The sequence below is a fragment of the Diorhabda sublineata genome, chromosome 8, assembly GCF_026230105.1.
Source record: "Diorhabda sublineata isolate icDioSubl1.1 chromosome 8, icDioSubl1.1, whole genome shotgun sequence".
Classification (NCBI taxonomy): Eukaryota; Metazoa; Arthropoda; class Insecta; order Coleoptera; family Chrysomelidae; genus Diorhabda; species Diorhabda sublineata.
This window is the reverse complement of record NC_079481.1, coordinates 3,484,041-3,511,775: the sequence shown is the minus strand read 5'-3', so window position 1 is coordinate 3,511,775 and position 27,735 is coordinate 3,484,041. Positions and strand designations below refer to the sequence as shown.

Sequence of the window (27,735 nt, the reverse complement as noted above, 5' to 3'; positions counted from 1 at the left end):
AATATAACGGTTTCTATGGCACAATACACAAATTATAATTTAGTCATACGAAATAATTATATTCAACGTGATTTTATTGAAGTGGTAAGTGAAAATATAATTGAATCAATATAAATGTGTGCATGAGTGATATATTATCGAAAGTGATTCAAGAGACTCCATTACTAGGATAATTGTTCATTCCATCAATGACGAAGTAATCTCCTTCTATACCGATGTTGACAATCCAAAGTTGTTATGTTGACAATATTTGAGTGACTACTTATGGTAAATTAACACCAATACCACTATTGAATCTTCTTCTCAAATTGTGATATATCAGTCTCTTCTGATTCCATAAGTTTTCTGCAATCATTATTAAAAAGCTAGCGCACCATACGAATCCAAGAAAAAAGAACGCTGTAGATAGGTCAACAAGCCTAGCACTTTGATAAGTTTTGGTTTTTACGCATTTTTGTAGCTCCGGATAAATAATAGAATAGATATATTTGTAGATGCCAGTTTCGTACATTTTAATGAGACTGAAACAAGAGAAAATATATTCACCAAACTAGAAATAGTACAGAAGTATTATATTTAGGAAAAACGTATACGCTAATAAAAACAGTTTCTAAACACACCATTTACTGAAGACTATCACTTGGTTATAAAAACTCGTGTCAAACAGTGTTATTGTGAGTGAATTCAACTCGATTAATCGCATATGTTTTCCATGCTCCAAAATTTCGTCAATTTCGTCAATTTCAATAAATTGAAATTGACATGAATTTCATGTAACTACGAATAATTCAATTTTTCTTTTAATATTCATGTTGTAAGTGATCTATTGACTGATATAATTTTGCAATATATAAAAAGGTCTAAGAAGTGAAAAGTTGAAGAAATTTGACGAAGTGATTCACCGACTCAGATAATTTTCTTAATTTTTCTTTTTTTCGCCCTATTCATTACATGTTCACTCTTATTAAACTGTTATTCTCATTGATTGATAAGCATCATTTCTGTTATGTGTCTATTAAAAATTTGTTATTTCAATTGCTTCCATTTCATACCCCCTTTGAAATATCATATAGACATTACATTTTGTACTCTTGCTTCAATAGTTATCTGTTTTCTTTGCTATTCTTTATTTCATTGGTTATATTTATTTCTTTCGTTAACAGAATGTTTCATTTATCTTCCAACGGTGCTTCATATATTTAATATTGAATCTGCAATCATTACTCTTTTATCTAACTCATCTATTACCAAAATCTCCACTTTCCAGGATTCTTGTTACCAATATACATATTTATTTGTATTGAAAAATATTTGTTTTTGTATAATGTCTAAAGATGAAAATATGGTATTGTTTATCAAAGCTTTAAATTTTGTTTGTTTCTTTACAGCGGTATCTAATCATTTTATAGAAAAACATCAAAAACTAATAAAATTGATGCAAAGTATTATCAGTTATGGAGTATAGATTAGTTGAGTACTTTTAACATGACTATTTAATATATGCCTTTATTGTATACATATTAAATTACGAAAATATTGTGATATTACCTTAAATTTATCAACTTTTTGTACGGAGATCTTTTGGGCATGACAATTCCATAATATTGGACTGTATAGTGTATATTGATTTCATCAATATCAAATTTACATTTACATTTCGACATATTCCATAATTCTATTCTAGCAGCTTGGCCAGAGGCGAATAATCCATAATTACTCTGAATTACTTTGATTATTCCTTCGGAAATATTGTGACTGTCCGTTTGAAGATAACCTCTTAAATATATTTGCTTCAATTCGCTATTATTAGCAGACTAAAACAAAAAATATATAGAACAAACTTAGTGGAGAATTTTACAGAGATGATCTAGTTTTTTCCATTGGAATGTGTAACAACAACTCTTGAATTTCAATCATCCAATTCTAGAGGAAGCTTGTCGATTCAAAAAACAGATCGAATTCAAAAAAACATATTCATTTAGTATTACTTCTAATAAAAGTGACTTATGATCGGAGATCAAATTTCTTAGTATGCGTTTAAGTTGAAACTTGTTCTGCAAAACTAGACATTTTGGGACGTTATTTTTTAATATGAGTACTGAACTGTAGATTCCCAGAAGTTTCCCAAGTTCATTAAAATTACTATATCAATATGAGAGTTGAGCGAGCTCTGTAAAACAATCTCTAGATTTGGGTAATACACCCTTTCTATCGTAAAAATATATTTGCAAGAAAAGACGTGACTGCCAAAGTAATTAGTTCCAATTAATGTGCATCTATATACCATATAAAACTAAAAATAGGTGTAATTTATGAGGAATATCTCTAAAGAGAGATTAAGCAGCAATACGTCGAGAAAATCAGGGTTGGACAGTATATATCTTTTCATCCATAAACATACATAAGTACCCCTTATTTATATAGAAATCGAGATGAAGTTCTTGTCAACTAAATTGTGATCAAATTATCTGGAAAAAATGGAAAACAACATATTCAATGAAAAGATAAATAAATACTATAATCAATTAAGGAATAAAACAAAATCGAAACATCAAAACATAAAACATGTTTCCTTATTATTTGTATAACGACTTTCCCAACAATAATCGAATTATTTCAATAAATATGATATTAGTATAAGTCATAAAGGACATACATTATTCAAATATTTCAATAAACTATCAAGTGCCTTGTACTAATTATGACGCTGTCTACATAGGGCAAACATCTCAGTATTTAGAAAATAGACTAAGAGGTCATCAATACAAAGAAAAAAATAGAAATGCATTAACGAACCGTGGAATATCAAAAAAACATAAATTCAAAATTAATTCGCAATTAACATAACATTAACGAACCATGAAATATCAAAAAAAAGATGAAAAAAAAAGATTTTAGCAAATACTTTGTATTTGGTATTATGATCATGAATTCTGATTCTTACTTAGTGGGTATTGGTAGTAAATACAGGCGTTGTCCTGCAAAATCAAAACACGTTTGGATGGCTTTCCGCGACTTTTCTCTTTAATTTTTTCCCGTAAAGTGGTCAGTAATGTTGAATAGTGATCTCCAGTTATTGTTTCACCCTTATTCAAAAAATCAATCATGATTACCCCATGGTAATCCCGAAAAACTGCAGCAAGAACTTTTCCAGCAGATTTTTGGACACGAAACTTCTTATGTCTTGGAGAACCAGAGTGTCGCCATTCCATCGATTGTTGTTTTGTTTGTGGATCGTAAAAATGTACCCAAGTCTCATCCATAGTAACAATTTTTTGAGCCACTATAATAAAATTTTGATTTGATTTGTTTCAAACATATATAGATTACTGTTTGGATTGATACGTTTGATATTTGAATTATTAAATTTATATTGATCTTAGAAAGTTGGAATTCATATCAAATTGATGACATGTATGTCTTAAAAGATATAGGAGAGAAAAAAATATTGGGAAAATCTCTTTTCGCATTCTCTGCTGGAGACTTCAAAGACGATTTTGTCGGTTATTGAAGTTTTTCCTCAACCATAAATGGATACCCAATGGATATTCCTCAAAGATATATTTTTCTTTGAAAGAGACACTTGTTTCAAACTGTTCTACTAAAACCTGTTCGCTGCGTCAATTAAGAAATTGGCGTAAATAGTGATGTTAGGAATATTTAGATGTTTTAATATATTTATTTCTTTGATATATCATTTTTGTTTTCTTTTTAAAAGAAAGAGCAGCTCAATATATAACTATCATTTGACACGTAGAAACCAAAGATATGGAGAGGAACATACCCTTAAATATTCTTCATCTTCACTGCCCTTGGTATACCCAATGGTGTAGTCACTTTTCAATAAATCTGTTACGCTACGAATACTACTCAGCTCTACAGATAGAACAGATGTAATGAAAGCTGAATAGGAATTGTAAATTATCAATGAAAGCACTAATGATATTAGAACAATAACTTTTTGAGAATTGGAATTTGGCTTCCATATACTTCCTAAAAAAATTAACCCAAAATTATCATAATTACTCATGAATATGAGAGATTACAATCCATGGCTTGATAGTATTATATACACGTGAATAAGAGTACTGCCATTCTTATTTCTTAACCTATCAAATCGTTCTTTAACTGCAACATAAGAAACAAATAAAAAAATTTGGTATACAAAGGAAGAAATGCATATTTGTTATGTATGTATGTTGAAGATCAGGTTTTTGTCAAAACCGATTCTAACCCAACTTTGATTCGAAGTTGAGCAAAGAAGAAAAAAGAGTTTGGGTGGCTTTTGTGGAGGTTTGTCATAATTTTTTTGGGAGTACAAAAGCTGAGAATTACCGAATCATTCGGGAACTTCTTTCTGCTTATGAAGCTTTAGGATGCAATATGTCACTCAAGATTCATTTTTTGGACTCGTATTTAGATTTCTTTTCTGAAAATTTGGATTCGTATCAGATAAACATGGTTAAAAGTTTCAGTAGAATATAATGCAAAACTGAAATGCTGAAAAAGGCTTCAATGGGAAATGAACAGCAACAATTCTTGCTGATTTTTGTTGGTCAATTCGCCGAGAAGCTCCAATAGAAACGATGAAAAGGGAAAAATCACAAAATAACTTAAATTTTCTCACAATATATTGAGATGACTGACCGATATTTATTAATTTTGTGACTACAATTTAGGATTTTTCACTGTAAAACTTAGACCGTTATCTCGTTATGATAATTGATACTTTAATTAAATAAATATTTTTTTGCAGACCAGGGATTATCTCACTCTCCAATACCTGCTATAATTACAGCAACTCGAAGGCCGTACTTGAATGATTGATATAATTATCACAGCATTGCAAAGTGATATATGAATAAATCTTGGGCTCCACATTCGTCATTGCTAGATTCACTGACACAATGTAATATGATATCATTTTATATATATTTTACCTGATATTAAAATCATAAAAATCAATGTGTCTCAACTGTACCTTGTTGAGAGAAAATTCCAATGCACCATACCATGGAATCTGCCAAGTTCCTATTTTTTATTTGTATATCCTTTGAACAGAATCTAGAGTCAACAAAATTATTTATTGTAATAGTTACGGATAATATAAAGCCAGTAGCAATAACACAAAACATCATTCTGGAACCGAAAGGTACCAAAAATATATTACGTATTTCTTCGGATTTTGCAGGTTCTATATAAACATTTTTCCTGTAAGGAAAATCAACGGTTATTCAAATTTTTCACGTATCTATGAGAACATATTTCAATCTTTGATTTGAATTTCTGGATCAATTGGAAATTATTTAGAATTGCTTAGTTTTCATGAATTGACTAGTAAGTTTCCAGCTTCAAACAGACTACAGAATTGAAATTTTGTATTCAACTTCAAGTGGTAGCTGAAATGAACATAAAACAATTCACAAGTAGATTGTATTGTGAAGCTGTGAAATTGTAGAACAGAGATGAGACTAAATATATCGATGGCCTATATGAATTTCGAGGTTGATTTTATTTCATTAGATTTAACAGAAATAAATATATTGGTGGGCAGGAGATTGATACTACAATAAATTATGCTTAAAGTAGTTCATGACACAATATGTCTTGACCTCACGGCTAATAATTATCTCCGAATAGATCAATCAATGATGAGAACCAAAACCTACTCTTCAAAACTTTTCCCCTTTCTGTTGTTTGGGCTGTATACCAATATTTGAAACAGAGAACACACAACACTAAAAGATTCTAGTTCATCGTGAATAAATTAATCAAAATCAACAGAAAAAAGGGTAAAAAGGGCTGGAAACCCTAAAGAGAAAAAGGGACGGCGATATTAATACTCCAAATATGAAGAAAATTACCAATATAAAAATTTGTTAAATTTGGAAGATAGACTCCAAAGATTTCGTTCATAACTCAAAACTAAAAAAATATTTATAATGAGTTTAGTATGCGGCAGTCGTGTAAAAATGCATACACAATGTAATTAGTACAACGTAAGTATAAATGCATAAATGCTAGAAAATTATTTGTATTTTCTTACGTATTTTTCAGAATAGTGGAGCTGAATGACATGGCACTATATTTTTCTAGAGTAATAGCAACTCCTTCGACACTCAAATCAATTTCTTCGTCAGTAATTGCTGCTAAAAGGTCTGTCCATTCTCCATTCTCTTCACGACCTATTTTATTGTATGCTAGGAATATTTTACTGAAAATGAAATATTATTTTTTTAAAATTCTTCGAATAAGCTGGGTCCTCCACAAAATGAATACTTTTAAAAGATTCAAAGTGAGCATTAAGTGAGCTTATGTCTCTAGTCTGGAATGGAGAATCCAATAAAACCACAAATAACATCTAACGTACCTTGAGTTTAAAAACTCCGAGAAATAATTTGCGAAATGAGTAGTTGTAGGATCAAGTTCAGATTCCTGAACAGTTCCATCTAAATGTTTGTCCACGGCTCCAAATATAATTGGGAATTTATAAAAGTTACGTCTCTTCTCATAATTCCAAAATGGCACAAGTTTTTTCGTAGAAGAAGCCATGTTCCATAATCCTACAATTGAGAGATCGTATTCATGGCATATTTTACTTAAAATTACTTGAAATGATGAAATTGTTGCTTTGTTTCTGGATCGTAGAAATGTACCCAAGCCTTATCTATAGCAACAATTCGGTTTAAGAATTCTACATCGTTTTCAAATTGAGCACAGATCGAACGCGATGCTTCTACTTTTGCACGCTTTTAGTCAGCATTCATACATTTGGGGATCTATTTTGTAGTAGTTTTTCTCATGTCCAAATTGACGTGAACTATACGATTAACACGTTCGTATGAAATATTCAGTGCTTCACATATCCGTTTTAGCCCAATTCGGCGGTCTGATAAAATCATGTCATGAACTGCATCGATATTTTCGGGGATTTACACAGAAACTGGCCTTTCCGATCGGTCATCATCTTCAATGGAAAATCTACCTCTTTTGAAGCTTACAGTCCAATTTTTCAAGGTCGCATACGAAGGACATAGATCACTAAGGGTATTAAGTATATCTTCGTAAATCTGCTTACCTCTTAACCCTTTTAAATGCAGGTACTTGATGATGAAGAAAAAGTTGAAATTGTATACTCACCAAGTGGATGCATAACTAAAGATGTATTAGTATTTCTTTTTATTTTATATATCTGATATAAAGAGTAGCTTTCATGATTAGTTTTACTTCTATTGTCATTTAGATCAAAGCAATAATCTATACTTCTGTTTGAATTGCGATCAAATGGTAAAAACGCCTCTTCTTCGGTGAATAACGATTTCCAGCTGGTATAATTAAAATTATTATTTTTCTAAAAATGTGTACAATAAGGAAATTTCTCAAAAAATGATATTCGATATATTTTTTAGAATTAATAAAGGGCAACTCACTCATATTCTATAAAATGAAAACCGGGTGATCAATGGTTAGATAAAAGCATTACATTTCAGTTCTTATCATTCGAAACATAAAACAGAGAGGTTTAGAAAATTCTATATTAGACAACCTCATCTTTAAAGTTCTTTAATTGGCAAATCATTGGTTGAGTGAAGTTAGTGTGATTGAATTATCTATAGAGAATGTTGAATAAAATATATGAAAAGTTCGATGCATGATTTGCTCATGTAAGTCATAAATAAGTCATCTACCACATGAGTTGCGCATATCGATAACTGATTTTTGAAGCCAATAATCTTCCCACAGTATACTAATCACAACCAACAAAATTTAAACGCTTAATGATAGTAAGTTCCATAGTCAATCCTTTCCTATAGTTTATTTTAGAAAGGAATAATAAAATCTCATTACGTATGCAAAGGGACCACAGAGTGACCCAAAAATTTTTTTATCATGTGCAGGTAGTACGACCCGGGTTGGGGTCAATATATGGGTTTAGCCTATTATTATCCATTCACAAACACTGAAAATAGTTTGCCAAAAGCGTGCCGGTAAGATACTCGTAAAAAGGAAAGAATTTTATTTTAACAGAATAAAAATTAGTCATTATGTACATAGTATTAGGTACACTTATTTTTTATTGAACATTATACAAAAAATACATTACACAGAAATCAAATTATAAAAAATCATAATATTATTTGTAATCTGAGGAACTGTCATCTTCTCCTCTCCATTAACGGGTCGACGGTCCGATCTATCAAGTAGTCAAAATCCCACATTTTCTCCTCTTCTTTAATGACATGCTGGACTGCTTTTCACCAGTTCTCTGGTGTCACCTCCTTAATGGATTAATCAAACAGTAGTTTAACGTCTTCAATTTTGAATGTCGTGGTGTGTCTTGCTACAAATCTTTTCACTTGCGCCCTTATAAGTTCTATAGGATTTAGTTCGCAATGATATGGCGCAGCACAGTTGCAATATGTTTTTCTGCTATATCTTCCACGGCGTATTCAATAAAACGATGTTTGTATAAATTTCCTATAGCTAGTTCTTTTTTTATCAAATTATCTTCAAATTCAATACTTTTGGTGGTTAACCAGTCAATAATTTCTTGTTTTCTCCAAGATGAAGTTGGAGTCTTCTCAGTGCGTCGACAATGATTACTTGCGTTATCCATAACTACCACTGAATCAACCGGAAAATATTTTATCATTTCACCAAAATAGTCTTCAAAAACATCCGAATCCATGTCCTCGTGGTAATCTCATGTATGGCACCACTGAAAGGTTAGCAAACTTCTTCTAAAAATCCCTCTTCGCGTCCAATATGAACGATTATTAGTCTTTTCCCTTTACCTAGAGGCACCTTAATACCCGTTGACAGGCCTTCCATGAAAGCTTGGCAAGCACTGGCTATATTTTTGTGTTGCCACATTTTTGATACTATATAACCTTCATTAATCCACGTCTCATCAAGATAAAAGATTTTTTTCTTTTCTGTTCTGTATTGCTTTATACTTCTTAAGTATTTTCGTGGCCAGCAAAAAATTTCATCGCATTCCAGTAAAAGTGCTTTACGGTTATGCTTTTCCTAGGCAAAATCCATATTTGTCAAAGTGATTTTCTTCGAATTAAACTTTTGGTACCTTCATCAAGGACTTTTGCTGATCTGCCTGGACTTTTCTTGGGAGGTTCCACTTGGCCTGCTATATTTCTCCCCCGTAATAATTTGAAAAGGTGGACTTTCCAACACCAGTCATTCGGAACATCGGTCGACAATTTCTTGTACAGTAAATTTCGGGTAATCTATGGGTATTCTAAGCAATCGTGTACATCTTTTCGTTGATATAAATTTCGCCATTCTATTACTAATCTTATGATACTGTGAACACTATTTACGGCTTACCAGCAAATACTGATGCGTTAAACTAAACAAATATAATTATATAATAATATAATTATAAAGCACGATTGCCGTTACGGCGCATGGTTAAGCTGAATCTGAAATAGGGTAGGAATTAGGCAGAGGTACTAATAGAAGGTTAAACAGTACCCGTTAAACGCAAAACGTAACTATATAATCTACTACCTAAGTATTTATGATCTACACCTATGGCCGACACCTAAATTGAGCCGAACTGGAATTCCCCATTTTATTACTCTATACATTTCTGAAATAGACTATAATTTTTATTAGGCATTTATTTAAATATATTACTTTCGAAATTTATTGTTCATGTGAAATATATGAATAGAGTAAAATGTGATATTTACAAAAAATATTGTAAGGGGCTATATAAACATCTTTACATATATCTACTTATACAAGCAAGCTGGGTTAATCTATGTGCAGTCTAAAATCACTTGCTAGGAGGTTTCAAGGACCTAACTGTTATACAAAAAAAAAAAAAGAAAAATGCGGGCTTTTACACATTGATCAACGTCAACAGATACAAGTCGGTACTGACTCATTTACCTGATGAAAATGTGGAACAAACGCAACAACTATGTCAATATCAAGACCAAAACTCCCTTGTCGTAAATAATTAATAACATCTGTTTGCACACAACAGCTGGAAATAATTAACCAAGCTGCTTTTCTTTTAAATTGGTCAAGTTTGTTCACCTAAAATTGAATTTCTGCTAAATAATTAGAAGCTTTATACATTAAGTAATTAATTATACCTTGCAGATCACATTAACAAGTACAGAGAAAAACTAGTGCATATTTTTCAAGAAGTTCCAGAAAATGGAAATAAAAATAAAGAAGTAATAACGAGTAATAACAACTCAAAAAAAGAGATAAAATATTTACAATCTAAAATATAATCTAGCTCTTTTTTCTCTTTATTGAGGAACATAACATATTAGAACTTTCAAATTTATCCTTCTAAACAATCAACTATACGACTTTCTGAAAAAAGGTTTCAATGAATTATCTATATATTTCTGTATACTGATCTCTAGCCATCACCAGTTACTTCGAAATTTCTATATTACTGTCAATTGTTGTCAGAAAAATAAATATTCAGTAAATAGAAATCAACCAATGGATCGGAATATCTCCAAAGGATATACAAATCAGTTATTCAAAAATGTCTTAAAGACTAAGTGAAATTGGAAAGATTAGACTGGATTCTGTTAGTTTCAAGAAAATCAGTTTCCATACAATTTTATTGTTTATCATTAACAATTTTGACTGTCAAATAGCGAGATTGTTGCAACTTTACATGATTAGATGTACGTGTACAAGTATATTTTTAAGCATCTGTTTGAGTAACAACATATCAGCTGCAAATTTTTATATTAAATAAGCATAACTGATTACCTTTTGCAGCATTTGATCATAACTAACATTTGTTCCTAAATACGTCACTATAGCAGTTTTATATTCAGTCTGATTTAAAGCTTTTTCTGAATATTTTAATGATGAATGAATCGAGGAATAAATATTTTTGTTTAGAAATATATCCAAGTTTTCTTTAACCAGTTTGACGTTGAAGCCTATAAATGATTGAAAAATGTTATACTCGTAGGTATGAGAGAAATGTGTAATCTCAATATACCATTCCGATTTTTACTTATTAATTTTGGAGTCTTTGAAAAAAGGACATCGTAATATAATTTTACTAACAATTTTAAAAGCAACTAAAATTATATGTTTGTTCAAGTTCAAGCTTCATATATTATGTTTCCTTATATTTGTATTTCAAAAATCAGTTTTAATAGCAAACAATTTAGTGAAGATTAGGATTGAAAAATTGGAGATGGGATATTTTATTCAATCGTTTGGTTTAAGTTATTCATCGAAATATTTTGTTTATTTATCATCACTTTCTTTTGTCCTCTTGATTGGCCAATCTGACCAAGCATATATTCTCTCCTAACTTTGCCAACTTTTTACTGCAGCTCTTATTATTTGAAGTTTGTCCTTCTGCTTATTAGTTCTTCTGAGTTATCTGTGTCAATTCTTACTCCTTGAACGACAACATTATTCTTGCTTACCTGGTATTCCAAGTGATCCAGTCTGTTCTCTATTTCTATAATGCTTTTTTCAATGTACTATTGACTTCTATTAGTTTTTGGTTTGTTTTCTTTAATTGTTTCATTTGTTCTTTGTATCCACTTTGTTCTTCTCGAGTTTCCATGAGCTCCTATTTTCCTCCATTTTGTCTTCTATACGTTCCTTCCATGTTTCATGTTTTTTTTAAATATATCTTCTTCAGTTTCTCCGTATTCCTCTGTCGCTTTTCTTCTTTTTATAATGTTCATCATAGCTCAATTTGTTTAGATTTCTTTCCATTGAGATTTATAGATCCGTCTCTGGTTTTGAATATTTCGTTTCAGTTGTTCAGGTTTTATCTATTTAGAAAGTTGTATTTATCGCTATCACATCGCGAAAAAAGCCCTCGGTCGGCTATCCCGTCAGACCTTGGACTTTTATCTATACTAGGCTTTTGTTAATTTCAATGTATATTATCAAAAAATTTTGTACTTCACACTTTAACAGTTAGTAAGTACAACTACTTGATTTAAATTGCTTGTAATTCTTAGAAGACCTATCGGAACATGTAAAATGGATTAATTGATTCAATAAAATTCACAATTGTCAAAATAATAATTATAATTTCAATATCAGCGGATGGTAGTTTTCTAATGACTCAAAATGCAACTAAAATGCTTCCCATTCAAGAAATTAACAAATTTGTCTAAATAGTATATCGTTAGTCGAAAACTTTTATGAAAAATATTTTCTATTACATAAAAAATCAATAAGAAATCAATATTATCAATATTTGAAAAATACATGGATCCCTTACCAACACTAGGAATTCATGTCATTGTTTTTAGAAAATTTATATGATTTATTTCTGACCCAATTAATCATATTGAGAAACAAACAATTCTTCAAATTTGAATTTATAATTATGTTTGGGAATCGCAACTAGAACCAACGAGCAACGAGATACAGAACTAAATTTTTTATTATATACATTAAATGTATTAAATTGTCTTTCTTAAAGTAACATGAACAAATTCAATAATTAACTGTAAGTGCAATACGCCAAAGTAGAGCATAAAGTAAATTACAACGTTCCAAATAAAATAAATTAACATTTGTATATCTTACTTTGATATAAAATATTCTTCTATCGTCGCATCAAAGAGATACAGAACTAAATTTTTTATTCATTAAGTTTCGTCCGCTAATTTTGTGATTTTTATTATTCCTTTATATTTTCTAAACTTGATATAGAAAAAAAAAGTAGATGAATACCTGAGTTCCTTGAATCATCCAAAATAATTAAATGATGAATGTCTCTCCATTTGAGATAATCGGTTATGAATGACATAACCTTTGAATCAATAGAGCCAGTTGATATGCGCGTAACATGAAGAATCAGATGGAGTAGAGTGAAATACTTCACAACTTTCATATTTGAAGAATGCGTTCAACATAGTGATTCATTATATTCAACTTGATTACGTTCACGTGTAGTACGATATCTCTCCATCATACAATCATTGTGCTATATCATCAAAAATTCATTTAATCAGCACCTTTTCATAAAACCTAATAATAATCAAGTATAGCAAACGAACAATGTGGAAATTAGGTCATACTCCAAATTAGAATAATTACTTTTGGGTATATGAATAAGTCATATCGGCAATGAAATTATGTACTATGTTATTGATACCATTAGTGTTTCCACGTTAATAAATTTGGAATACGCAGGTACAAACTTATCAACGTAATAAAAATTTACAAAATTATTATTGATTTAATGAACTTATGTTCGCGAATATAACTAAAATTGACCAACATTATAATGCCAGTTAAGATATTTTCTACACAAAATGAATATTTTTATGAAGAGATCAAGTAAATGATTAAATACTCGATAGATCTGCCACTCTGTATAAAAGTTTGACGACAAAGTTCGATCCTAGCGACATCTCTCGGACTGGCTCCGTACCAAGAAAAAAGATTTCTATAATCAATGATTTGATTAAGGTTCATATCCATGCTAACTTCGCGGGAAATTTGAAAATAACTTAAATAATTTTAAATGCTCGAAGCTGGTTGTCGCATCAAAAGTATTATGCAAAATACTTTCATTTCATTAAAATGCTGTTTAAATGATGTATTTTGTAAAATATTTTGGTTTCATTCACAATTTATCTGACAACCAGATCCGACCATCTAAATTTCACAATTAAATGGTTTATATAAGATATAGGTAGATGGAATATTGAAACACAGGATGATTATTATAATTTTTATTTTGTTTTTGACATTTTATAACTATATCCACAAACAAAAAATTTTCCTTCACACTTTAGCAGGCTTAGGACTGTCAACAGTGAGATGTTGGCGTGTTTAAAAAATGTTTCTGTTTGTACATGGTACATGAAAAACTTATTTTATAACGATTGATAATTAATGATACCGTTGTCTTTCGTGCAGCTTTCCCTGAATTTAACATATGCCATATTCATCACAACATCGTAGTCTTTATATTGTTGATCTTTTCCCTTACTCATATTGACTAAGTAAACACGACAGCATAATTCGCAATAAATAATAACTTTTAAATGCACAAAAATGCGAATAGCTAATAAACAAACAATATCAAACACATTTGCAAAGATTTTATACACCTTTGCAAGATGGACGTTGTTTCTCGATGCATGATTGCATGATTAGTTTCAGAATCCAGATTGACAAACATTCAAAAATAAAACACCAAAAAGTAAGCTTTTAGATGTGAGCCAGTTACAGAGATGGCGTTGAAAATCATCCTGAACTTCTCCTATTCCAGTGCACAGGCTCTGACAAAAGCTTAAAGAGTGTGGTTGTACGGTCCACAAAATTAACAATAAAAAATTATTCGATAATTGTACGGTATTGAAAGAACTTGTAAATGTTTATTTAGGAGGTAATAGGATTGTAAATGACACAAAAATGGTAATGCCTAACCTTTTTTAATGCATTTGGTCAAAAACATTTAGTAAATATGAAAAATGTTTTATTTTAAAGATATGAAATCGAATGTAATGAGTTTTAGTAAAGTTACAGAAAATAATACAATAGTATGTTGAGGAATTCAGGATAATTAGTTGGAATGTTTCTCATTATTTATCTTATATTTTTTTATATTTATATAAAAAATATATTATATTTATATATCTTTATATTATCTTGAAATAATTTAAATAGCTAATTAGCTCACTTCATGACCTTTAAATATCTACAAATTAGAAGTTATCCACTTTAGTTCTTTCTTTCTTACAATTGCTCAGGTAATTCATGAAATTGGCTACAAAAAACAATAATTAAATGATTTTTGGTCCTCAGACCTTAGATTTTTTTACTGAATAATTCAAAAACACATATTCATTTAAATACAAAAATTAGTCGACACAATTGTTGACAAGACATCTACTTTCAATTATTCTTCGGTAAAAGCCTGCAGAAGGTCTGGGAGTCCTTATCTTGTTTGGACTCTTGAAATCCACAGCGTATAAGCCGAACTGATTACTGGAAACAGGTAAAGATATATCAGTTTGAGCAGAATATCAATGCAAATATCGAAATAAATAATCAGAATGGATCAATAAGAGAAAATTTGCTACCTCGAAATAATCCTTTCTTGATCATTTCCATATTATTTTATCTAAAAATTCTGAAAAGTTTAGAAGTTACTGATTTTTTATATGGTAAAGTATAGATAGGAAAACTATTATTGTTAGATATAGTATCACTAGACTTTAGTCTTCACATCAACGTCATTCTCAGAAGTATCATATAGAACTCGTTTTAAGACATAAAGGGGGTTATAGAGGGGGTTTTTTGCATATTGAATTGGACGTTTCAAGGGCTCTTCTTGGTTCTTATACGAGTCAATTGAGGTTTTATTGTCTTTGTTTCCAATGAGTGTTTCCTAGTGTTCCAGTGAATTAGTATTATAAATAGTATGTAATTAACTTTCGCTACCTAACGTTGGTGAATTAGATACCCAATAATGCGTCTAAACTCAAATAGGCTCGTGTAGGGGGGCTTATTAAGACGACTCCCCACAGATCAATTGTTTATTGTCTCGATATATTAGTAAAGAAAGTGAATTTCGACTACATTCAGTCTTTATCAAAATATGATTTTACACTGACAATTTGCGTATTTATATAAATCAATTGATCGCCTACATCAGTGGTGCGCAACCTAGGGATCGCCAAATTTTTATGAAATGCATTGTGCCTGCATACTGCATACCATACACTGTATATATAAAATATATAAAAAGTGAAGCGTCGTCACTCACTGTTTTTTTTGCAATATCCTTCTGTCTGCTCTTTCTTTGACCCTAATGCGTAATGTATGTAAAGTGTGGTGCGGTTGTGGGAACGTGGCAATAAAACGTCAAAGTGAACTAACTTCAATATATTTTCCGAGCTTTCGAATACTTATGGTCAAATACAATATAAGTAATATGTATAAAAATTATAACATTTCTACTTACAATTATTAATTAACACTGTCGGTGGTTTTGAATCGTGTTATCGTGAAAATTTCAAATTCATAAGTCTCAAAATTCATTATTCAAATTGACGTTGATGAACATATTGATTAATTGAAATTTTGATTCTGGTTACTATAGGAATTTTCATTAATTTTTGATTGGTTAGATTATGAATGACGTTGAATTTTTATAGGTTAGATAAGGTTAAGTTGTAATGAATGATTTTCAATATTGATTGGTTAATTTATGGTTAATTTCAATACAACAATTTCAATAAACTATAAGAACGATACAGAAAGAAGAAATACTGAATTTAAAACATGAATGGACGAATAGTTTAGTCTTCAGTATCTAGAGATTAGTTTTTTTACTACTCACGTATATCCAAAATTCCACTGAAAGTTATCCATCAAACTCCAAACTGTGTAACCAAGAAAAGTGATATTGTCCTCGTATATTGAGTTCAATATATCGTTCAAGTAATTCTGAAAAATGTGAGAAAATTTTCAGTAAAATGATTTGAAGTAACGTTCTAGAGTATTGATGATTCTTTTTGTACAGTAAACACTTATGTAAGTGTTGATTAAACGTATTAAATTGTCTTTCTTAAAGGAACATGAACAAATTCAATAATTAACTGTAAGTGCAATACGCCAAAGTGGAGCATAAAGTAAATTACAACGTTTCAAATATAATAAATTAACATTTATATATCTTACTTTGATATAAAATATTCTTCTATCGTCAAGCTGATTTCCATGAGTAGGATAACCATTTTCAGTTACAAATATCTCTGGATTCTTGTATAAATGTTTGATCCATTTAAATATATATCTCCCAGTCCATGGTACTACCTATGAGTACAAAAATATCTCATGTGGTTTCTGAATTACTTATTCGTAAACCGTAATCAACAATAGATTGTAAGTGTGTAGGAAGACACAAGACTATTCAGTTTTATCAGGATAAATGATGCAACGCAAGAACTCAACGAACTAACCAATGAAAAATTTGTTATAATTGATTAATAATCTCATTTTAATTAGTAGTAAGGACTTTTCATAATCCTCAACTGGCACAGTGGAGTCAATTATTAGATAAAAACTATAATTATAATCGAATTTGTGGTCTATTGAAACACTTTTTAAAAATAAACTTTACCTATCTAAAACTAAAAATGAGACCCTCCAACTCGAAAGCTGTATGAAATCTGCATATAAAATTTGAAAATGCTTCAAATAAAAATCAACTTCAAGAGTGCTATTCGACATTCTGTAAGTTTCACATTTCCATGTATATTATCGTGAATCCTCTGCCCATATACATAAATTCGAAAGCTGTTGAATTTCAGGAATATTTACTTAGAAATTGAACACAAATAGATAAAAATATACAGGAGAAAACGATAATTTCCAAACTAGACAATTACGAAGACAGGGAAGAAATAATTGCCATCAGAAATGAATTTTGTACTCTAGCAAAACACTCAGTAGTCTAATAACCTTTAGTTTTCAAGCCTTGGGAATTTTATAAAAGTACCCCACTCATTTGAGGTAAAGCCTAAATTAAGAACAATGTATCATCAACAACGAAAACTATCAGTACTTCAAAATAATGTCACCCTTATCTCAAGCAGCAGCTATGGTTACTAACAATATTAAACATTTTATCAGATGTTTGCTTCTCGCAGCAGTCCTCACAAACAATCAAATTTCGATTCTCCTATAACTATCCATATTCCACGTCTCCCCCGCGTATGTTCTTCCCATAAATTTTATCCTTCAAACTCTCAATTCTCTTAACATTAAGAGAAAACTGTCTGTCAGCTTCTTCTTGATCTAATTACAGATAATTTATAGGTTATATGGAAGAGTGAATAGATTTACCTTTATAAAAGAAGCTGTAGTGTTCTCCCAATATGGAGGCTGAAAGATAGTCACGCCTTGGTCTCCAGATATAGTCGGAGGATTAGTAATAGGTGGCTCATAGTCTAAATCAGCTACCTTGTATGCGGTATAAACATTAAATGCAAAAAAATCAGATGTGCCTTTTATATATGCAATTTCTTCTTGAGTTAATTCTGGAAGCCGTGATTGAGTTCTTCCTTCTGCTTTACTTCGTTCTGCAACTCGAAATTTCACAATTTCTGGAAAATCTCCAACATAGAGCGGGTTAGCGAAAATACCAAGCTAAAAACAATTAATGAAATGAAAAGCTGAAAATATCTATAATCTATTTATATTCTTGAACTATGTGGTATGTTTACAATGGATATCTTTTGATCGGCTCATGGGTTGGTCAAAATTCTGAAAATAGAAAACATAGAGAAATCACATATATCAGAGGAAAGGCGCGAGCAAGTAAAGCTTGTAGTGCGATAAGGAGTACCAGCGCCTCTCTCTTATCAAAAATTTGTACCCTTGAAAATATAAAAACGGTACAATAGTGAGTTTACCTATTCTATTTATATCGATTATTTTCCATATGTCATCTTCTGTCTTTTTGATCCTTTCAAATTTGTTTGTTTTGCAATAAAATGAAATATTACACTTATATATTTCTCAAATATAGTTCTTATTGGATCAGATATGTGATTTTCATCAGAGAAATAGTAAAGTAATATAATAGAAGTGAACAGAACAGATAACTAGGTGTAGTGCAATCAACTCTTTCTGTAACCCCAATCCACATATTCTTGAAATCGAAATTGATTTTTTTTCTCATTTTTTTCGAAATGTTCATCCGTAAAGTTCACTTGTGAAAATGAAAATAATAGACAGCTGCAATTTCTTTGATACTATAGTAATTAAAAATAGTTATAGTCTAGAATTTGATGTATTTAGCAAGAACGCTGATATGTTCAGGTATATCTCGGTTGATTCTTTAAGAAATCTCTATATGAAGCTACTTTTTCCCAAATTAAAATATAATGCACAAAAAAAATGTTCGGGTGCCTTTGTATCCTATTTATACGAGAGGATTAGATATAATTTTCAATAGAGTGGGTTTGAAATTTGTTCAAAAATCCAGCAATACATTGAAACATTAAGTAGTTGAGGAATTAATGTAAAATTTCTCGTCGCAAAGGTTGGGGTTCTTTTTCGGAGGGAATATAGTGTAAAAAATAGTATATCAATAGGTTTCAGTTCTCCTTCAGTCTTTGAAAATTATAACTTGGTTATCTAATGGCACTTCAGACAGAATAATTGTTGGTGCTGGTGTCGTGGAAGTGAAAATAGTGTGTTCAGTATGAATGTCACCAATAGCATAAAAAGATCCAGAATTTTTTTTTTATTTGGAATTAAAATTCTATTAATTATAAAGTTGATCATTTGTTACTCACCATAAACTGCAATAATCTATCCGCCGCCTCTATATCGGTTTCTTTGTTAGATGCAGGTATGTAAACGTCATTATTTAAACTCATGGCTAATTTACCTAACAAATATAATGGAAAGAATCATTTACTTGATTATTGCAAGTGCTACTTGCTTTAACGATGAAAAATTATTCCTCAAAGTATGTCACAGCAAATTGCTACATATTCAGAATCTAAAAGGTATTATCTCAATAATTTCATCACTCATTGTATCAAAGTTTTTTATAAAGTCGAAGCATTATTCAGAAGAGTACTCGTAGTTGATCATGATATTATATTGTATACTGCAGCTTCAAAGTTCAACTGATATCAAATTTATATGAATTTAAATACCTTTTTGAATCAGCCTAAATTCCTCATCATATAGATGCCAGGTCCTGGCATGAGCCAATAAGACATTGTATATACAGCGATAAATCCAAAGTGCTTCGCCATAAATATTGGGTGCAAAATATCCATATCCATATCCTCCAAGGCAAATATGCACAGGTTCATTGAAAGTTATCCAATATTTAACGTCACTACCAAAAAAATGGAAACATACTTTTGCATAATCTACAAACCATTCTGGAAGAGAGTCGTTGAGAAATCCTCCAAGATTTTGTAGACTCTGTGGCAAATCCCAATGATATAGTGTTACCATGGGCTCAATGCCATTTTTTTTCAGTTTCTTGATGAAGTTTTGATAATGAATGACAGCTTCCATGTTTATTTCACTCTGAAAACCTTCAAAATAATAAATATGTGATAATAATGGGATCAATATGGAACCAATATATTCTGCCGTTCTCAGAAGAGCATGATGTCCATCGACATTTTTCAATAATAACATTCTTGTTCAAAACTTTTGGTTTAACATTATTTTGAAAAAAAAATTGACTGTTCCCAATTATAGGCACCGACTCCACTAGAATTCTTCAGCCAGCGTATGACTCCAATTTTAGTCCGTTAAAAAATCTTTGGAAAAAAGGAATCCTTGAATGGCGTCAAAAAAATACATTTTGTAAATTTAATGACTCACAAAAAAAAAATAGAAATATAGAAATCGAGTCATTTATTGTAAGAAATGATGGATTAAATAACAAAATTGATGATGATACTAATAATACCGCCAGGTCCCCATAGGGGCAGATGATTTCAAATTTAGAATATATTGACTGACTGACTAAAAAGATCAAAAATAGTGGTGTTTTGTTATAATAATAACACTGCTCACCTCTTGGTAAAATCCTTGTCCATGGAATTGAAAATCTATAGTGTTGTACACCTAGTTCTTTCAAGATAGCGACATCAGCTGCAACGTTGTGGTAGGAATCACAAGCTACATCACCATTTGTGTAATCTACGGTGAGGTTTGGATATTTGTGAAGTGCATAATCCCAGATATTTTCAGATTTTCCATCTTCGTTCCATGCGCCTAACAATAAAATTTTATAAATAAATGCTAAAAATTATCAGTTTAAGCATTTTCTCTCTTTTAGAGTTCCATTATGAGAATGACTCATTTAAAAATCATCATACTAAAATAACTATATAAGATGCTATTGTACAAACACCTTTTTTTTTGTTATTTGTAAAACTTGAGCGGTAAGGAGATACGGATCTATACTTTTCTTTTGTAATCTTATTTTTGAAAACATTTTCTCTTTTTGGACATCTGTATTTTATCGTTTTATTACTTTATAGTACGCAAAAAAAATACATTATCTGGCAAACATATGGCTTGTCTGTTTCTCGTCTTCTAACCTTTTTCTTAGTTACCAATCGTAATTGCATTTTTGGTTAACACCCCCCGCCCATGGGTGTGCTTCCAAATTCGCATACCCTGGCTAGTAAACCGAACATACCGTTCAAGTTACCTATTTTTCAAATTATTATAATTAAAACGCTAATTAAAAAACTATTAACTTGATATTAATTTATTTAGTTAATCTTTCCGACTTTGATTTTTTAATCCCCATTTAAAATTCGAAACAAGTTAGAGATTCAAAAACAGTGATTTTACAAAATATTAAACTAATTCCAATTCATAAAAAAAGGAAACATTCAACAGCATTGGAACTCTTCATCGTCGTTAGGCTCAAGACCAACGCATTCCTTGTGATAGCAACTAAAATAGTTTGAACACATTATATGAACACGCATATTAAGTTGGTCTTCTATTTCACAAGCTGCAAATATCCATGACTCCAGTGTAGCTACATTACACGTGTACTGTGGGATGGAACTTCGTTGTTTGGAAGTTGACGGAACTGAAAGTTTCGATGTTGGATATTCCCTAGCTGCATGGCCAAGTCCCTTCGTGAAAAGGCTTTTTGTTACTTGCTGCGTTTTATAATTTAACGCCTTTCGCCTAACCCTAGTCTCTCCAACATTCTTTCCTTCGGTAGGTGTCGGAAGTATTTCCTGACAAGACGAATTCATTGTCTTAGTTGGAGAAGATTGTTGAGGAATTGGTTTGCTTCTCTCTCCGCTCCGCGTCGTTCGGGACAACTGCAGTCGCGTGCGGGAAAGTATCACAGTCGAAACGTCAATTTTATTTATCTTTCAAAAATTTCACTACTACTACTACTTTTAAAACAGAAGAGACCTAAAATCAGGAAGATTTAGAAACATAAACATATTAAAAGGTCTAAGAAATAAATGTTGATGAGGACCAAGCCCGTGAGATAACTTTTATCTGGTTGGGAGCGAGCGAGAGCTCTGAGGGGAAGGGTAGATTGGGAGAACGCCCCTATTACCCTTATTGGTAAGATCAGTTGAGCAGTGGAGGTTTACTCTTATGGGAATGCTAGTCCTACGAGATATACAAAACTTGAGATTTTATATTATTTTAATCTTAAGGACTTTGTGTTGGGATTCGGTCTAACAGGTATGTTTGAATCTAGTGAGGGTAGGAATGAATAAATCTTACTAAGATGGTGTAGGTCTGTTTTTTGTTTATATAGTTTTGTAATTAAGAGATGTAGACCATTTCTAGGAAGGTTCATTTCTTCTGATGTGGTTCAGTTGTTAAAACGCTTGCAGCATTGAAATCCTTGTGATGGTTGGTCGAATTGACATGTTAGGCCAGGGCATATCTTTGACGATGTAATCTGCAGTTGCTTTTATAGGAAGTGATTCTGTTAGATAAGGATCTAAGGGTTTGACTGATATTTTGTTTATTACAGTCTTCACAAAGCAAGAATCGATGGAATGGCGACATTCTTGTTCTCCAAAACCTAAGAAGTTTCGTGTCCAAAAATCTGCTGGAAAAGTTTTTGCTTCAGTTTTTTGGGATTCCCATGAAGTAATCGTGAGTTTTATTTTTCGGATAAGGGTAGAACAATAACTGGAGATTACTATTCGACATTACTGACCACTCTACAGAAAAAAATTGAAGAGAAAAGACGCGGGAAGCTATCCAAAGGTGTTTAGTTTTTGCAGTACAACGCCCCTGCACACAAATTTCATTTTGCCATGCAAAAAATTCGTGATTTAGTGTTTGAATTACTAGAACACCCCCCTTATTCACCAAATTTGGCTTTTATATTTACACTGAAAAGTTGAAGTATACTAATAAATATATGTAGAACTTACCTTCAATTTGATAAGCTGAAGTAGCAACACCAAACATGAAATCCTTTGGAAATCTCTTGTTGCTATAATGGTGACCTAGACTGTGATGTCAACTTTAAAAATTGTGCAATACAAACTTAGTTCAATTTCAAAATCGCACATAGTAGTTAATAATTATATGAAGATTATATATTTCATGAATAAGGATCAAACGAACAAAAAAAAATCGTGAACATGCTCAAAAGTCAATTAAATTCGAAATGAGAACTTGAACCAGTGAATATAGCAAAGAGGCTAATAAAAATAAGCTGAATGACAAATACATTCATCCTGTGGGAAACGGGGTAGAAAAGCCAACACTAAAGCTAATATTAAATTTGTAAATTTTTAAGAAAAATAAAAGATCACGACTGAAATTTATCTAAATGCAGCACGTAAACAGAATCTGAAATAAAAACAGAGGAAAAAAGGATAGAACTGAGATTGTTTGGACATTTCTAACTAATGGTGAAATAAGTAATAGGAAATTTTGTATTTGAAGCAGGAATCGAGAGAAGGAATACTGAGAGAAATGAGTTATTTATTTGATTTGATTCATTTCAGCTTTCATTTATTTTAACCTTCAATAAATATCGCGGAATATTTATACTTTAATATATACTCTATATACTAATAGTTATACTCACCAAGAATTCACCAACAGGATAAATATAAAGTTCATTTTGTCATGCCAGAAACAATATACAACGTGACATTTGAAATACTTTTCAAGCATGCACTAAAATAATCATAGAACGATTGCTTTTTAAGTCCTCCACTTAACACCTTTTAATCAAATTATCGTTAATAGCCTTGCAGACCTTGTGATATACGATATAGCACAAACGGAAACTCATAATTTGATAATTTTGGATACTTTTTAACCTCTTATTACTCTATAACAAACGTTTTGTATGCAATAACTCTTTTCACAAATCATCACCTGCCGTTTCATTTCTTAAATAAAATAAAGTATTAAATTCCCTTGGAGCACATAGAAAACATAATGTACATAAAAATTTATCTTTAAAATTCATCCTACTCAATTAGATTTTTATATTTTTATCCTGACAGTGCAGTGGATTATAATGCAAGATGTGAAAAGTAAAAGAATTGGTAGAAAAAGTATATGTATGTCCAAATTCTGGAAAAGCCACAAAATCTTCTGTAATAAGTTGTGACAAAGAAAAACTTGACTTTTTAAGTTATAATGAATAATAATAAGAAAGTATAAACACCTTAAACTTGTTTTCATCTGATGAAGTTAATTGAAAAATTAAATGATTCCAACTAAAATAGAAGCTTCTATAAATATATCATCACACAATAAGTCGTGTGACTGACACACAGATGTCACTGCTATTGTTAAATCCATACGACGTTTACGAAATCCCAACTTTCAAGATACTATGTGTAAAATTTGATGACATTTTGATTAGTCAGAAAAAAGTAAGAGCCATTTAAGTGAAGCCACTTTTGTTATTTTCAATATTAATGTCCCGAGTGCATGTCAAATTGTCGATAATTCGCATTCGCGCACTCGAGGAAATTATGAGACAATTTGACATGCACGAGAGGGCATTTTGGCAGACTATTTCCTGAGAAAAATTTAATTTAAAATAAACTTAATTCTGTGTTTAAAATTTGTTATTCTTTAAATTATACCGTAGTTGACGATCATCATATTGGCATTGAATTGGTATCTACGGTAACTTATTGACAACAGTTTTGTTCGTGAAAAAATATTTCAAAATGAGTTTACGTTTTGGGCAGAATTCCACGCAAGTAATAGACGCCGCAGTGGATAAACTAACTCCACTGAATACGAAAAAGTCGAGAGATTCTGCGTGGCGACAGTTTCAACAATTTTGTGATGAACGAAAATACACTTTGAACAAGGAAACTTCTGTCGCACAGCTGGCCGTAATTTCGCTTTCAACATGAAACGTAGTGATGGGGAAGAATATAAAGAAGGTGTTGTCAAAACACTTTGGAATACAGTAGCGAAAATTTTGCAACAAAAATGTTATGAAGAGTTTAACATTATTTTCGATCCTTTTAAAGATGTAACGTTTGAATGCGCCAGAACTGCGAGAGACGCAAAAAGGAAGCAGTTGCAAAAGTGTCCTGAAAAAAGAAAAACAAGTGCATCTAGCTTATCAGGACAAGATATTGATAAAATGTATGCCATTTGGGACGAGTCGACTCCGGACGGACTTCAACGCAAGTTCTTTCATATTGCTTCATATGAACTGGCGTGGAGAGGAAGAGAAGCATGTAATTGCCTTTTGAGTTACTTTGAAGAAGAATTTGACAACTACGGCAACCCTACAGGACGCATAGCTTATAATCCTATTTTTTCTAAGACAGCGCAAGGAGGGAGTCATAGGTTAACAGAAAAAAGATGGCTAGTCCAAAACACCACCGAGCCTGATAAATGCCCAATAAGGTATTTAATGTAAAGCATGATATCAAACAATCTATCATTATAATTTTGCAGGCTTTTTAAAATGTTGAAAGAAAAAAGAGGAAAACATATTACGGTCGATCGTCTTTTCTTAACTGTAAACCCATCATGGATGAAAGAAACATCAAAAAGTTTTTTTAAAAATTGTCCAGTAGGACGAAATGAAATTTCAAAGTGGACAAGAGATGCAGCGGAAGCTATAGGAATTGACACGAAAAGAATAAAAGTGATAAATCACTCGAACCGTGCTGCGGCAGTTACTCAGCTTGCCAAGGTTGGGGTTTCAGAAAATCAATTTATGAAGGTTACCGGACACTCAAATCAGGCCTCGATAAAGAGTTGTCTCCAAGTAAATAGTGAACACCACGAGGAAATTGTACAAAAAATGCGAAATGACAGTAGCGAAGTAACAATAAGAAGTGGTGGAAGCAGCATAGAAACACCATCGTCGGCCTCCGGTAAAGTTGTATATTCTAATTGCATTTTCAATAATTGTTCCTTTTCTTAAAATATAAAATTAAAACCAAATGATGTTTATTAATCCTAGACGAAAATTTGGCAAATTATCGATAATTTGCACTAGTGCAGTATTATCGCTGAAATTTGATCGTTGCTAGGTAAACAGAAAATATTACAACTTTTTGGTTGGCTTAAATTTTTCGAAGGAAATAGTCAAAACAATTTCGTGTGTTATTTATCATTGCTTCTTGATGAAAAAAAATACTGTACAGCAATGGTTCAAAGTGTTATCAGGAATCTGCTTAATCGAAAAGAACATTCTGTTATCGATTTGCTGAATTTCAACGTGGTCGTACAGTCACGGATGATGTTGATCGTTCTGGTAGTCCAATTGAAGTGGTTACTCCAAAAAGTATAAAAAAGTCCACAAATCGGTTATATCTAATCGTAAATTGAAATTGCGTAAAAATCTGAGGCCGTAAAGATATTAGAATGCAGGGTTTTCACAATCATGCATGAACCTTTCACCACGAGTAAACTGTTTTCAAAGTGGGTGCCGCGCTCCTCACAATTGACCAAAAACAACGTGTTGATGCACCAGAGCAGTGTTTGGGCATATTTACATGTGATAAATTGGATTTTTTGAGTCGATATGTAACATTAGATCCATCACTTCACTTCGGGATCAAAACAATCATCATTTGAATGGACTAAAGTTGAGGAACCATATCCGAATCGTTCAAAGGCACAACAGTAGGTGGGTAGGTTATGGCTTCAGTATTTTGGGATTCACATGGAATATTTTTCATCGAATATCTCTAAAACGAAGAGATAGTCAATATTGAATACTACTTAAAGTTGTCAAATCGTTTGATTCCAAAAATCAAGGCCTTATATGTCGATGAAAAAACCACTGTTTTACTAAGACAATGCACCAATTCATAAGTCGATGGCAACGATGGTTATATTGAACGAGTTACATTTTAAATTGCTTCCTCATCTACTGTAGAGTCCAGATCTGGCCCCCAGTGACTACTGGCTATTCGCTGATCTCAAAAAAATTATCGCCGGTAAAAAATTAATCTCGAATGAAGAAGCGATTGCTGAAACTGGAGCCTATTTTAAAGCAAAAGCAAATCCTTTTATAAGCACGGCATCGAGAAGTTAGAGAAGCCTTGGAATTATTGTATTGGTCTTGAAAAAGATTACATTGGATGAATAAAATCGATTTTTGGGAAGAAAAATGTGGTTTTTCCTAGTTAGTCACACTACTTAATGAGTGGTGTGTTATGTGTACTGCTTCCATGTTACGGCAATATGATTAACGTCAGAAAAAATGAGAAAAAAGAGAGCTCGCGAAAATGAGACTTATGAATATTGAGAGTTTCAATGGAAGTAAAAATTTATGGGTTGAACCCACAATTAGACTGTCTAACAGACGTTGTGAAAGTTATAGTCTTCAGAAAGTAGAGGTGAACTGTCTTCATTCTTTAGAAAATTATCAAAAAAACTAATTTTAAGACAGAAGAGATCTAAATTTTAAAATTAGATTTTTTTTGCTTTTGCTATATAGTTTGATTAATTAATTATCTCGCTGCTAGATCTTTATCAATTGAAATTCCGTTTAAAATTATACAATCTTAACGTTTCAACTACTTTCGGCTCTTATCGAAATATATTTTGATAAGGTATTCTAAAAAACATAAAACTGCATTATCGAACCACGAGATATCAAATAACTTACATTCAATTATAAAGATTCTAATATTCGTAATAAATTCAGAGCGGTGTACCAGTGTTGAAAGAAAACTAGTAGTCAACTGACAACAGATTTTGCACTTTTATCCTTTAGAGAACTTTGTTAGTCCA

The 27,735-nt window shown here is 31.3% G+C and overlaps 2 protein-coding genes across 2 annotated transcripts; both read right to left on the bottom strand.

Moving 5' to 3' along the window:
• Positions 1–93: 93 nt before the first annotated feature.
• LOC130447852 (glutamate receptor ionotropic, delta-1-like) lies at positions 94–13,988 on the bottom strand. The gene is made up of 10 exons (XM_056784889.1): positions 13,895–13,988; positions 10,768–10,943; positions 9,916–10,065; positions 7,141–7,351; positions 6,371–6,563; positions 6,047–6,214; positions 4,982–5,211; positions 3,785–3,993; positions 1,549–1,814; positions 94–521 (listed from the first exon to the last, which is right to left on the bottom strand). The coding sequence occupies exons 1-10, from the start codon at positions 13,986–13,988 to the stop codon at positions 263–265; spliced, it is 1,956 nt and encodes a 651-aa protein (XP_056640867.1). The 3' UTR covers positions 94–262.
• Positions 13,989–14,780: 792 nt separating this feature from the next.
• On the bottom strand, positions 14,781–23,719 carry LOC130447940 (myrosinase 1-like). The gene is made up of 9 exons (XM_056784999.1): positions 23,588–23,719; positions 22,923–23,002; positions 20,560–20,760; positions 19,677–20,069; positions 19,308–19,402; positions 17,851–18,153; positions 16,684–16,818; positions 16,343–16,449; positions 14,781–14,985 (listed from the first exon to the last, which is right to left on the bottom strand). The coding sequence occupies exons 1-9, from the start codon at positions 23,674–23,676 to the stop codon at positions 14,859–14,861; spliced, it is 1,530 nt and encodes a 509-aa protein (XP_056640977.1). The 5' UTR covers positions 23,677–23,719; the 3' UTR covers positions 14,781–14,858.
• Positions 23,720–27,735: the final 4,016 nt, after the last annotated feature.